This window comes from Electrona antarctica (assembly GCF_951216825.1).
Source record: "Electrona antarctica genome assembly, contig: scaffold_26, whole genome shotgun sequence".
In the NCBI taxonomy this organism is placed as follows: domain Eukaryota; kingdom Metazoa; phylum Chordata; class Actinopteri; order Myctophiformes; family Myctophidae; genus Electrona; species Electrona antarctica.
In genome coordinates this window covers 2,333,429-2,346,759 of record NW_027636995.1, presented here as the reverse complement: position 1 = coordinate 2,346,759, position 13,331 = coordinate 2,333,429, and the positions used below count along the sequence as shown (strand labels likewise).

Below are 13,331 nucleotides of genomic sequence, written 5' to 3'. Positions count from 1 at the left end.
CTGAGTCATCTGGTAGGCTACTCCTTTTCATTGTGAACAAGTAGCCTAAGCAGAGTACAGTAGGCCTACTGTACCCTACCTGGCAGGTGAAAACAAGATTAGCATTTGAATGCCTGATCTGCATGTGTAGGCTACAAGGGGACAGGCAACGCGGCCCACCCGCCCCCGGGCCCGGACAAAAGGTGTTAACGTGCGTTCAGACTTGGATGGTTAGAGCTGCGCGATTACATACAAAGTCAATGCAAAGACGAGAATTGCGCGAACGGGCGCGGCACGACCTGGCGCGGTACAAACGGGACGAACCGACTAGGCGAATATACTGTATATGTATATGAATATACTGTATACATATTCAGGTCTAATTCATCATGGGGGCTCGAGCCCCGCCGCCCCCACGGAGTCTACGTCACTGATGCCTCCCGTAGACCGCGATCTACCAGTAGATCACAAAGGCTGTGCAGGTAGATCACATGACCCTATTAATATTAAAATCTATTTTTGGCATCTGCCACTTGAATTAAAGGGACACTTCACCCTTTTTGCAAAATAATATATGTTAATGACATTTAGAAGATTTAGAACACTTTCCTGGGAGTCATTATGTATGTAATATGTGGTTTTTGATATTTTAGATTTTAGCAGTGAGCCCATGCAGTGTCTCTGATGTCATGGACACTGGGCTCACTTCCTTGATGGACTACAATTCCCATAATGCTTTGGTGCACCTTGTGGATAGGGGGAGGGCTGTCTTACTGAGACAACATGTAGTCCAGGAAGTATGTGAGCCCAGTGTCCATGACACCAGAGACACTGGGCTCACTGCTAAAATCTAAAATATCTAAAACCACACATTACACACATAAAGACCTCTCTTCTAAGAAATCTTCTAAATGTCATTAACATGCATTGTTTTGCAAAAAGGGTGAAGTTTCCCTTTAAGGTGACTTGATTGATTAACATCAAAAGGGCCTGTCACCCACAATGTAACATTTGTAGTCGGTTTGATCATTAGTGCAGCAAAAGACTTTTGACAATGTTAGAAAATTTCAATAGGGGCATGTGTTTTTCATCATCACCATCATCATCATCATCATGGTATTGAAGGCTCACAAATCACACCAATGCAGCTCCTTGCAACTTCCATTGGGGATAATGGTTTCATGCAACCACATTGCAACCGGAGTTGCACGGCGAATCAGTGCTGCAACTCCTTGCAACTATAGAGGGTATATGCGCATGCTTAAAGTGAATAGCACATTGAGTGGCAAAGCAACATGCAAAGTGAGTTTAACATTGTTTAATGTTGTTTAATGCAATCAGATAGGACTTTTCTGTTTGGATGTATGGGCTGTCAAGGCCAGAAAGTAGTTTTTGCCACTCAGTAGGCATTCCTGCATAACTTCCGGGTTTGATGATGATGTCACGTGCATACCCTCTATACTCGCAACTCCTTGCAACAAAACAAACCACACCAATTGAACTCCTTGCAACTGCCATTGGGGAAAATGGTTGCAAGTATAGTTGCATGTTGCAAGTGGCATGGCGACCCTCTGGTGTGGTTATAGCCAGGGCTCAAATCATAAACAGTGAAATCCATGTATTATCTAAAATCCAAGTAATTAGCTAATCAGCATTGTTTTTGGCAGCAAATTTTTATTTTAGTTTTAGTCGTAGTCTCTTGAATAGTTTTCATTTAGTTTCAGTCACATTTCTTAGTGTTAGTCTACTTTTAGTCGACAAAATATCATGAGATTTTAGTCACCTAAATCTACAGTTGATTTAGTCGACTAAAGTGTATTTTGGCAGGCCTTGATGCCGTCGTAATGACTGATTTTACACTTAGCAGTAAAATGACTTCTACTTGATCTCTTGTCCACTACTCCCTTCCTAACATTTTAGTCTAGTTTTTATTTGTTGACGAAATTGTCAACATATTTAGTTTTAGTCATCATAGCTTAGTTTCCATTTAGTTTTCGTCAGTGAAAAAAGGTAATCGACAAACATTTTTCGTCTTAGTTTTAGTCGACGAAAGCAACACTGCTAATTAATGAGTCAGTCATGCAGTATTCTGCCAAGAGTGTGTGCAAACATTTTTTTAAGTGGAATAGTGTCATTTAGATTTACTGTTGTTTGCATGAATATTGTCATTTTATGTTGTGATATGTTTTATTTGGACCCCAGGAAGACCCCAGAAGTATAGTCTTTTATATACTGCGGCAGGGGAAGCTAATATAGGGAAACGAATAAAGACAGAACCGAATGGACCGGTAAGGATCCATTTTTGGTTACATTTGGACACCCTAAAAGTTAAATTAACAACTAGGGAATGTGTTGTGTGTCGAGTGGTTATATGTGTACCACAATATATTATAACATTTATATGAAGACGGAGAACCAACGCTAGGTCTGGTGAACTTTATTAGTTAAGTGTCGCCCCGGTGCCCCGCTACAAAGGTTCCTATACCATATTGGCCGTGTCGCTGCGGGACACGGCCAAAGCATTTCCGGGGGACCCCAGCCAAGAAAACGTTGAGAACCCCTGCACTAGTGGGAGGCATTGTGGTGGTGCCAATCAGCCACATGTTCCAGAGGAAGGAGGAGCGAGATTTATGCCTCTGCCTCCTGTGTCACCCTGTCACCCTGGAAATGCACGGCTAAAGGGTTTCAGATGTGTGTGTGTGTGTGTGTGTGTGTGTGTGTGTGTGTGTGTGTGTGTGTGTGTGTGTGTGTGTGTGTGTGTGTGTGTGTGTGTGTGTGTGTTGGGGGGGGGCGGGGGGGGGGGGCGTGCTTGTGTATTTGTGGTGACATCTTCCTAGCCTGGCTAATAAGCCAGACTAATATCACACAACACTGTCGCGGTATATCAGTCTGGGCTGGCTCCACTTGGATTTCATTTCCCGGGGAACATTTTCTCTTTGACGCAATTGGTCAGAGCTACTGTCAGTCAAAAGTCTCAAGCATTGAACGTCACTGTACCAAAGCCCGCCCATATTTCATACCGTGTCCCGATTGGTCCGACCTGTTCTCGGTTGTAGGAAAGAGGCGTGCTACTGAGCCTCGCCAGACCGTAATCCGCTGGTAGGCAACTTTTTTTTGCCAACGGCTGATTCGGTCTGGTTTATTAACCAGGCTAACATCTTCCAGCCTCTATCATGTTTGATGCTAAATGATCTTAAAATCGTCTCGGAATTAAGTTAGTGACCTGTTTTATTACAGTGCTGGTTTCTCCTCTTTTTAATTATTTTTTAATGTTTGTTTAAGGAAAAACAAACATTAAACCTGTATATAGGAGGGGCTAGCGCCCCTCAATAACACACCCTTGTGAAGTGAGGGGTGCTCTTATCATCATACATCATCTCATTCTGGCCAATCACAATTTGCGTCCTCACTTTTCTGTTGACAATGAATGGAGAATTTTACATCATAGTTTCTGAGCAAATTGCCATAGTGTCTATTTTACATCATGATGATGTACGATGATAAGAGCGCCCCTCACTTCACACGGGTGTGCTTTTTATCCTCAATATGTACTTTGCTCAGCCAATCAAATCATCGCTATATGGGGTGATCAGCCAATCAAATCATCGCTATGATTCACACAAACACACAAAGCTGGGCATTGATTGATTGAAGTATTTATTAACAGATTGGAGAATTACAGACTACATTTCAAGCACAACTCAATACAAAACTGTTTACTGTGGACGACACCATAAAGCAATACACTTGTTTACAACAGGGCCCACCATGTTCAATTCATCATAACATTTAGAGACGTACAGATATACACTTGTGATGTATTGTGCTTAAAAGGAGCAAAATAAGCTATCATCATCATCACTTCAATATCACCAAAAACAGGAAAAGGAGGTAAAATGGGGGGTAAAAAAACATATACAGCGAGGGGGAAAAGGGGTGGGTGGGGGATTCAGATTTTACGGGGGCCAGTTTCGAATTGCAACCGTCCGTAGGTGCCCTTTGAGAGCGGTTTTGACGGAGTCAAGGGATTCGCATGTCTTAATGACTGTTGGTAGGGCGTTCCACATTTTGGTGGCATAGGAGCGAAATTAATTTAGTCCCTTGTTGGTGCCGAATCTGGGTTGCACATCTTGTCGTTAACATTAAGGAAGTATCTAGACAGGTACATGGGTATCTTGGTGGTGTATCGAATCTTGTGGACCAGACCCATTGCAAGATGCTGTACTCTGTCAACGCGTCCCTAAGCCATTCCAGCCTGTCAAGGTGGGCAGGGGTGAGGTGGGTTCGGGGGGTGAGGCACAGTAGTAGCCTGAACAGTTTGTTTTGGGAAGTCTGGAGCCTTGTTTTAAGGGCCTTTGAGGTGCCGTGGTACCAGGAGGTGCATGCATAGTCGAAGAAACCTTGTACCATATGCCCCTCGGGTGAAATATATCCCTTTAAGGGAGGACCGGCCGCTGGGTAGACGTCATGCTCATGTCACCATGACTCAGCCCTAACCATATAAGGAGTGCAGCTATGCCCAAATATGGAGTGTGTTGTCTAAACTAAAACTTTCGTCATGGCGTCAGGCACAAACAAATCAGTCAGCTCCATATATGGCCACAAAAGGGGGCATGTCCATACTGCATGCATACACCGATGACATCTGGGATGTCCATATATAGGGCTAAAAGGGACAAGGACTGACAGAGATGTCCAAATATGGGCATATCAGCATGCCCATATATTGGCAGATAATGACGACACCAGGGACCTCCATATATAGGGCATAAAAGTGACAAGGACTGACAGACACAGAGATCTCCATAGATGGGCATATACAGGCCTACTGATGGCACCAGGGATCTCCATATAAGGGCATAAAAGGGACAAAGGACTGACGGATACAGAGATATCCATGTATGGGCATATCAGCATGCCCATATAGGCTATTGGCATACACTGATGACATCAGGGACTTCCAAATATGGGCATAAAATGGACAAAGGACTGACCGATACAGAGAATTCCATATATGGGCATAAAAGGGACAAAGGACTGACCGATACAGAGATCTCCATATATGTGTGTGCAGCCGAGAATGTCTGTAAAAATCGGCATAGTTGTTAGGCAAGCGTGACGGCTTGGCGTGTGACATCAAACCGACCTATATCTTGCAGGCTGCTGCGAACGACCCGTGCACGTCAAGAGAGAGAGGCAGCCGGATACAGAGGTTTTATTTAATCAGAGAGACGCAACGACACAGAGGAACTCCGCAGTATAGAGAAGCGAAGCGACACCCAAGATGTACTGGACCGTGTCCAAAGCCAAGCGGCCGACGCGGACGCACCACGCCGCCGTGGCCGTGAGGCAGAGCGTGTACTCGTTCGGAGGGCCGTGCAACGGCGACGCCTGCGAGGACGTCGACCAGATCCACGTGCACGTCTTCGACACGGTGTCTTTGAGTTGGACCAAGTTGGTGCAGGCGGCGGCGGCGGCGGCCGGGACCGGAAGAGGAGGAGGGCGACGTCCTTCTTCTTCTTCTTCCCCGGAGGTTCCGTCCATGCGCGGCGGCCACACGGCCGTCCTGGTAGAGAACACCATCTACATCTGGGGCGGGATCCTCTACACGGGGATCTACAGCACCAACGACACCTACGCCTTCGACGTCGACGTCCACCGCTGGTCCAAGGCCGCCACCTCGGGGACCGTCCCGGGGGCGAGGTGCGGCCACTCGGCCTGCGTGGTGGGGAGCTCCATGTACGTCTATGGAGGACTGACCATAAACAACGCGTTTGAGCCCGAGTGCAACAGCAACGTCTACAGGCTGGACACGGCCGCCATGCTCTGGTCCCTGGTCAAGACCAGAGGCACTCCGCCGCCCGCGTCCTCGTGCCACTCTGCGACCGTCATCGGCACGAAGATGTTCGTGTTCGGCGGCTGGGGCGACCACGAGGACTACAACGTCAGAGCTTTCGACACCAAGACCGCTTGCTGGCTGAGCGTGCCCCCGGCACGGCTCCTCCCCAAGGCGCGCTTCGGACCGGCGGCCTTCGCCCACGACGGACAGCTGTACATTTTCGGCGGCTGCAACTTCCAGCGGACCTTCAGCGACCTGTGGAGGTTCAACCCGGAGACGTTCTCCTGGAGGAAGGTGGAGCCCAGCGGGGGGAAGGGCCCGTCTCGGATGTACGGGATGTGCTGCGTGGTGGTGGCTGACCACCGCGTCGTCCTCTTTGGCGGCTACAAGGGAGGCTGCACGGCGGCCGCGGACGACCTCCACGTGCTGGACTTCCGTCCCGCGCTGAAGACGCTGTGCGAGGTGGCTGTGGTCCGCTGGCGACTGAGGCGCTCGGAGCTCCCGCACAACGTCCGCTGGGAACTGGTGGCCATGACCACCAACAGCAGGAGAAAGCACGTGCGAGTTGTTGCGCTCGCCGCTAACAAAAGGAAAAGCCAAGCGGCGAGCCCACTGGACAACAAAGTCAGGAGGGTCCACAAAAACACAACAGCAAGAAAAACAAAAAAATAACTATAGGCCTACTAACTAGTAAATAAAAGTTTGTATAATAGTCTTGACGAATATTTGTTTTTTTTATTTCAGATTAGTTACGCTTATTTCACCAGAACATGGCTAGCTGGCGTTTGAATTTCTGTAAACCTCAAAGTCAGACGGCCAAGGACGACTTTGGACAAGTCATTAGGTTATTAATAATTGTGCTAATTCATAATAATTAAGCTCTCTAAAGTTACTATCATCCGATTAGCTTGCGGTTGCTAATGCTAGTGCCCTGACCAAGATTTGTCGCTCTATATATACACTACATACACCGCATCGCTACCTCGCAGTTACAATATTTACTTTTAGAGTTAGGATCGGCATCATTAGCTTTAGGCGATTTGGGGGTTTTATGAATAAAAGACCGTAAGGTCCGTAAAGACTAATATCCGGCTGGCAGAGAAGTGACAGCGCCGGAGTTCAATGGTGGCAGTCAAAGTGTTGAGTATTTTTTTTACTAAAACAACAAGCCCACTAAACCAGATGGAGTCTAATAACGACGTGGATTCAATGTGCACCTGAGTCATGTACAGTACATGACTGATATATCATACAGTACATGATGTACTGTATGATATATCAGTACGATGATGATGTCTGTCATCTCCGTATCTGAGCAAAGTTTCAGCCCGAGCCGACCTCCAGTGACTTCCAGTATTAAACTTTTAAGAAGTTTCGCAAATCGCTTGTGCGTGTGTGAGTGAACGAGTCTCAGGCTCCCAGAGTGGGCCAACGTTGAAGCCGCCCGCGGATACCCTACTGGCCAAAGCTGGAACTGCAGGACGTTCATGGAGGTAGACGGAACGTTCACGGACGCCATGACGCAGAATTTGACCTCAAAGTTGAAGCGAGTGCGAGCCAGGCCAACCATAACCAACAGTGGTACTACCGGCAGACTTCAAACGCCACTGAGCAACTTCCATTGAAATAGCTGGAGGTGGGGTTGTCCACTCTCTTGTTAATATATATTAACTCTGGTGGGAAGACCAAGATGGTCTCTGGTGTGAACTGTGAAGGCTCCACCTTCTTTTTTGTGTAGAAAGGAATTCTCCATAGACCGGGGAGATGTTAGACCTTTAGGTCATCAGGCTGAGGCCTTGAGCCACTCTGCTACATGGGCCCCAGAGGCAAAAACGAAGGGGAAACAATATCCGTTACCAAATGGGTTCCCAAGATTGCAAAGGACCAGAGGGAGTGATGCGGGAGAAGTCGGTCAGAGCTGCAGTTGTGCAAAGAATATTGATACATCTGCAAATCCCCCTGCAGAATATCAATATGATGTCATAGTAGCCTATACTGACCTCAGAGACTGGCCTCATGGACCCCGTATAAGGGCATAAGAGACAGACAGACAGACAGACAGACAGACAGACAGACAGACAGACAGACAGACAGACAGACAGACAGACAGACAGACAGACAGACAGACAGATAGACAGACACATCGGCCTAGTCTATACTGTATCTATAAATACAATCTCTGTGTGTGTGCGTGTATCAAAGCACTGACGTCCTACACTGGTCCGGACTCCATATTTGGGCATGGCTGACACAAGAGATCAGACATTTTCATAACTGGAACGAGTGCGCGTTCCCGAGCATCGGCCCAAGTATTTCTAAAATTATAAAACAATAATGTGATAAAACAAATACTTCCATGGCCTACTGGCAGCCTGCATATATACGAAATGTGGCGGTCATATTGGTTTGGGAGAATAATCCCGGAGACACATATGCACGTGCATATACGCACACAACTGTGTATGCAAGCACAGGTACAGACACACACACACACACACACACACACACACACACACACACACACAATGTGTCGCGACGCAATGCATTGTGATCTTGAACTGATGTTTTTGCTATTCACCCAACGATGAATTTGTTATACACAGTAGGGCAAGGGGTTTCAATGTTTTTCAGGCCATTAGGAGCCCTTAGCTGAGAGAGACAATAGGAACCTCCACTATACGAGCATATTGTATGATATTGTGTTGCATAAAAGTGTTATATTTTTTTGTTTTTGAAAGCCTTTTAAACGCATCTTTGTAAGAAGATACAACTGTTGACAGCACTGTTTTTTATGGGTCGTCTTCAAATGATGCTGCCGATGTGATGGCTTATACATGTATCGACCGCTCTATCATCAGTGTAGTGTAACAAATATATTGTTTTTTTGTTAGTTAATGTGTATTTTCAGACATTTTCTTTGAGGAGCGGACAAAACAAAACCTCCCTACCGGTCCTGATCTATAGATCCCTATTGAAGAAGGTTTTGTGTGGAAATCAATACATTCATATTATATATATATATATTAGTAAACGTTTTGTAGGCCGCAGTAGGCCTATAGGCCCTACGATTGAAGCAAGTTCAGAGAAAATGCTTGAATTTAGACCTAGATTGTCGTTGACTTTCTATCTCTTGGTATGAGTTGCGTACCATGTTGATAGACTGGGCACGGATGAAACAGAGGCTAATTGTGATGCATTTCAGCCCGTAAATAAATTAATGCTTCAGTGATTGAGAACCATGTGATTTGCATGTTTACGTCAAGGTAGAGAATATGTTGTCGATGATGATCCCAGAGGTGTTACACACTGTGTACAATACTGACTTGTTGGCATAAAAAGTAATGCTTTTCAATCAAAAAGTATGTGGCAGTTCACCCTGCCACTTGAATTTGACAAACAGGGTTGAACTCTGAATTATTCTTTATTGTTTATGTTGCAGGGAATGAGATTTGTTGGACTTTATATGTATATTGTGTGGTGATTGATTGATTGATTGATTGATTGATTGATTGTTGACTGACTCCATTGTAGGGAGCATGCAACTACCAACTGTGGGTTTGTGTAGGGGACATGCCAACATTGGTTTTGGGTAGAGTACTCTGGTTATTATTAATTGTATATGTGGATAATTTATAGAGTAGGCCAGGGGTTCTCAACCCGTGGGTCGCGACCCCTCGGGGGGTCGCCAAATTATTTTAGGGGGTCCCCAAATTATTAAAAAAAAAAAGATTTTTTTAAAATTTTATTTTCACGATTTTTAAAAAATAGCAGACCTACAAGCTCGTAGCGCGCCACTCGGTGGCGCGCTATGAGCTTGTAGATCTGCTATTTTTCAATAGCTAAATTATAACAATGCTTAAAACACCAAAAGGGGTTCCCGCCCAAAATGGTTTAAGGTTATTGTAGCAGTCAATTTATATTGGGGGTTGGGAGGGGGCGGGGCGGGGGTCCCGAGACATTGCCAAAGCATTTCCGGGGGTCCCCGGCCAAAAACGTTGAGAACCCCTGGAGTAGGCTACTATGTGACACTTTAAATGTGTGTATTGAGAAAGGTAATGTCTCTGGACATAGGGAATTTAACTGGATAATTGTGGAATCAATTCAGGCTTGGTATGGCCCATGTGGGGAGGGGCTTATTAGCCTGTATAAGTAGGGAGACCTGCCACTGCTTAGCAGGCAATGAAGGTGAGAAGACTGAGGGCCAAGCTGGCCAGTTTTGTAAATACTTGTGTTCTATTTCAGTTATCAGTTGTAAGAAGGTGAATAAAGAAAACCACTTCTCTGCATCGAGGTTTCCATTTTCGGCTATTTTTCACCAGTGCCTGTCGGCAAACATTACCCTCACTCAGGACAGAGTGTGTACTGTATACTGTAGGCCTACTGACAGTTACGATTACAGGCATAAACGTATTTTATTAGCGCGTCTCAAGCAGCCAGTATAATCAGCTTGTCACTGCTCTTGTCATTTGACTCGAGCGCCACAAAGCGCCAGCCACACCGGGCGATGTTTCAGTTTCCATCAAACATCCAATCTAAATCACTTTTTTTGTAAGGGGCGCATCGGCTAACCAATCACATGTGAGTGGGAGCGCTTGGCAAATAAGGGACCACCTTATGTACACCTTATGTAGCAATGTCAAATGTCCGCTAACATTAATTGATGCCCCTCATTTCCCACGGGTGTGATTTTTTTTTAATCATTCATCCACCATATGGAAACTGACATTTTGCTTCAGGATTCCTCCAACCTGTTGGAGGCCAACAGCCAGTGATGTCAAATTGTCATGCTACAAAGGGCCTTTCTCGGCCCCACCCCTCTCAGATTGTTTCTGAGATCTGTGTTTAGGATCCAAGATGGCCGCAGCACCAGGAGGGGTGGGGCGGAGGTGAGCGGGCGGGGTCGACATATGACCTTACTGGGCTGCATTCAAGACACTTGCCTTTGTGTCTGACACCTGACTTGTGTCTGAACACTAGCTTTGATGGATGTGTTCTGCCCCCTCTCCCCCCCATCAAACAAAATGTTTGGTCGAACCATATGGGCTTCCATTGGAAATGCATTGGAGCGGCCATTATACACAGACACAAGACAGGTGTCTTGAATGTGTGAACGCAGCCCAGTAAGGCCACCCCCTCCTGGTGCTGCGGCCATCTTGGAAACTAAAACACAATATAAACAATGGGAGAGAGGTGGGGCCGAGAACGGCCCTTATTCTTTAACCACAGTTTGTTTGTGTAGTCAATCATTTAGCACTTCCGTGCTACTCCTCAACATCCCCTGCCGACATGGTGCCGACAGGTGCCACCCCATCCCGTAAGATCTTTAGCATCTTGTCTCAGGATAAACTAGACATGCACTCTGCCAACTTGCACCTTGCACACAAGTAGGCCTTAATGTCAATTTACAACAGCGAATCGAAATAATTTTCGACCCGTTATTGACCTTATATACCAACCTTGAAACGTATACCATAGTTATGTCACCATCAACAGCCAATAAGGGACCACCATTCTTACACGGACAGACAGACAGACAGACAGACAGACAGACAGACAGACAGACAGACAGACAGACAGACAGACAGACAGACAGACAGACAGACAGACAGACAGACAGACAGACAGACAGACAGACAGACGATTACAGTATACTTGCGCAAGCAGAGCGCGCAAACTACTGTAATCTGCTATGGGAATTAAAGGAGTCTTTTGGTTGTCCGGTCAGAGACAAGCTTGTTCGTATAGACGAGGCTCGGCACGCCAGATGTGTCCGTGGTGAATCATTAAGGCCTGAGGCCGACATTTAAAAAATGTCTTCTAAATCCTGACAGTTTTCTGAAATACCTATGTTTCTGCAGGGTGCTCAATATTTCATGTCAACGACCCCAAAAATGATATGTAATAAGCTGCCAACCCCTATTTGAAAATATGTTGTTCCAGGGACCTCCCAGAAGCTAATATTTGAGTTCAAATCGTGCGCTCCGAAAGAATATATATTCAAAGATTTGCACCACATTTTCATGATTTTTAAAAAATAGCAGATCTACAAGCTCTTGTGCCGCGCTACGAGCTTGTAGATCTGCTATTTTTCAATAGCTAAGGTATAACATAATGATTACAACACCAAAAGGGGTTCCCGTCCAGAATGGGTTAAGCCTCGTTTTATACTTAGTCACATGGTGCGGTGTCCTATATAATGACATTGATTTTGCCAAAATCACACTCGTGTGAAGTGAGGGGCGCCCAGCGCCGCCCACTTTGGCTGCCACACGACTTCAGATTCACTGCCACTTACGAGACATGAACACATTGTGTTATTAATATAACATTATTATATATAAAACAAAACCAGTCACAAGATGTATTTATATTGGCCACATGACCTCTCCATTTAGTGCCCCCAAACCACAGGTTTTCAACTAGTGGTCCGGGGACCACCAGTGCTCCTTGAGGGTGTTCCAGGTTGTCCCCAGCTAAATGACGGAGAGTTGGTAACCAAATGGACCCTTATAGATCTTTCACTATTGAGAGTGTTGAATGAAACCAAATGGACCCGTAACAATTATAGTTTTGATAAACGTTTGCCAAAAGCATGGAATTCTAGACAAAATCGTATCCAACCCAAACAGAACATACTTTAGTTTTGGGTGTGAGAGCCTAAATCCCATCACATGGTGGTCTGTGGCTCAAATGCTGACAAAATAACGGGCCTTGATGTGAAAACGGTTGAAAACCACTGCCCTAAACAAACGTCCATAAGACCATAGACCTAAAAGTCCATAGACTTGCCATATGACGTCATTTCAAAAGCCATGCATCGGAGAGGCTATAGTGCCCCTCAGGCTTGACACCCCTAGCTGTCCTCTGCTGACCACCCTGTTAACGGCAGCCAATAAAAAGCTCCCATAAAGCAGTGATTCCCAGAATTTGCGGTCCTTGAAGGAGGTTCCAGGTGGTCATGCAGCAGAACCATTGATGGTTATAGGAACAAAATGCACATTGTAAGCAGCAGATCTGTTATTTTCAGCATGTAAAATGAGTTATAATGGATCCACTAGTCTAGTTTTTATTTGTTGACTAAATTGTCAGTAAATTTAGTCTTAGTTTTAGTCACCATAGCTTATTCATTTAGTTTCCATTTAGTTTTCCGGCAATTTAGTGTTAGTTTTAGTCAACATAGCTTATTCATTTAGTTTCCATTTAGTTTTCCGGCAGTGAAAAAAGTATAGTCGACAAACATTTTTCGTCTTAGTTTTAGTCGACGAAAGCAACACTGATTGTAAGTGCAATTGGAACGACACTGGCACAAATATTTTGTTGGAATGAAGATCGCAGAGACAGAGTTTAGATTCAGTTGACTGTGATTGTGACCTTTTATTCTCCAATGCAAAATCAGATATACTTTTTAATAATAGCCCAGCACATCGCCGCGGCATGTTGTGATCTTGTTAAGCCTCTATTTTCGAACAGCCAAAGCATAAAACGGGACTATAGGTGGTTTATGCCGTACTGT

The 13,331-nt window shown here is 45.4% G+C and overlaps 1 protein-coding gene across 1 annotated transcript; it reads left to right on the top strand.

Moving 5' to 3' along the window:
• Nucleotides 1-5,263: 5,263 nt before the first annotated feature.
• LOC306919570 (kelch domain-containing protein 3-like) lies at nucleotides 5,264-7,556 on the top strand (the record flags this gene model as incomplete). The annotated part of the gene is made up of 3 exons (XM_079532330.1): nucleotides 5,264-5,413; nucleotides 5,513-6,442; nucleotides 7,503-7,556. The coding sequence occupies 3 exons, from the start codon at nucleotides 5,264-5,266 to the stop codon at nucleotides 7,554-7,556; spliced, it is 1,134 nt and encodes a 377-aa protein (XP_079388456.1).
• Nucleotides 7,557-13,331: the final 5,775 nt, after the last annotated feature.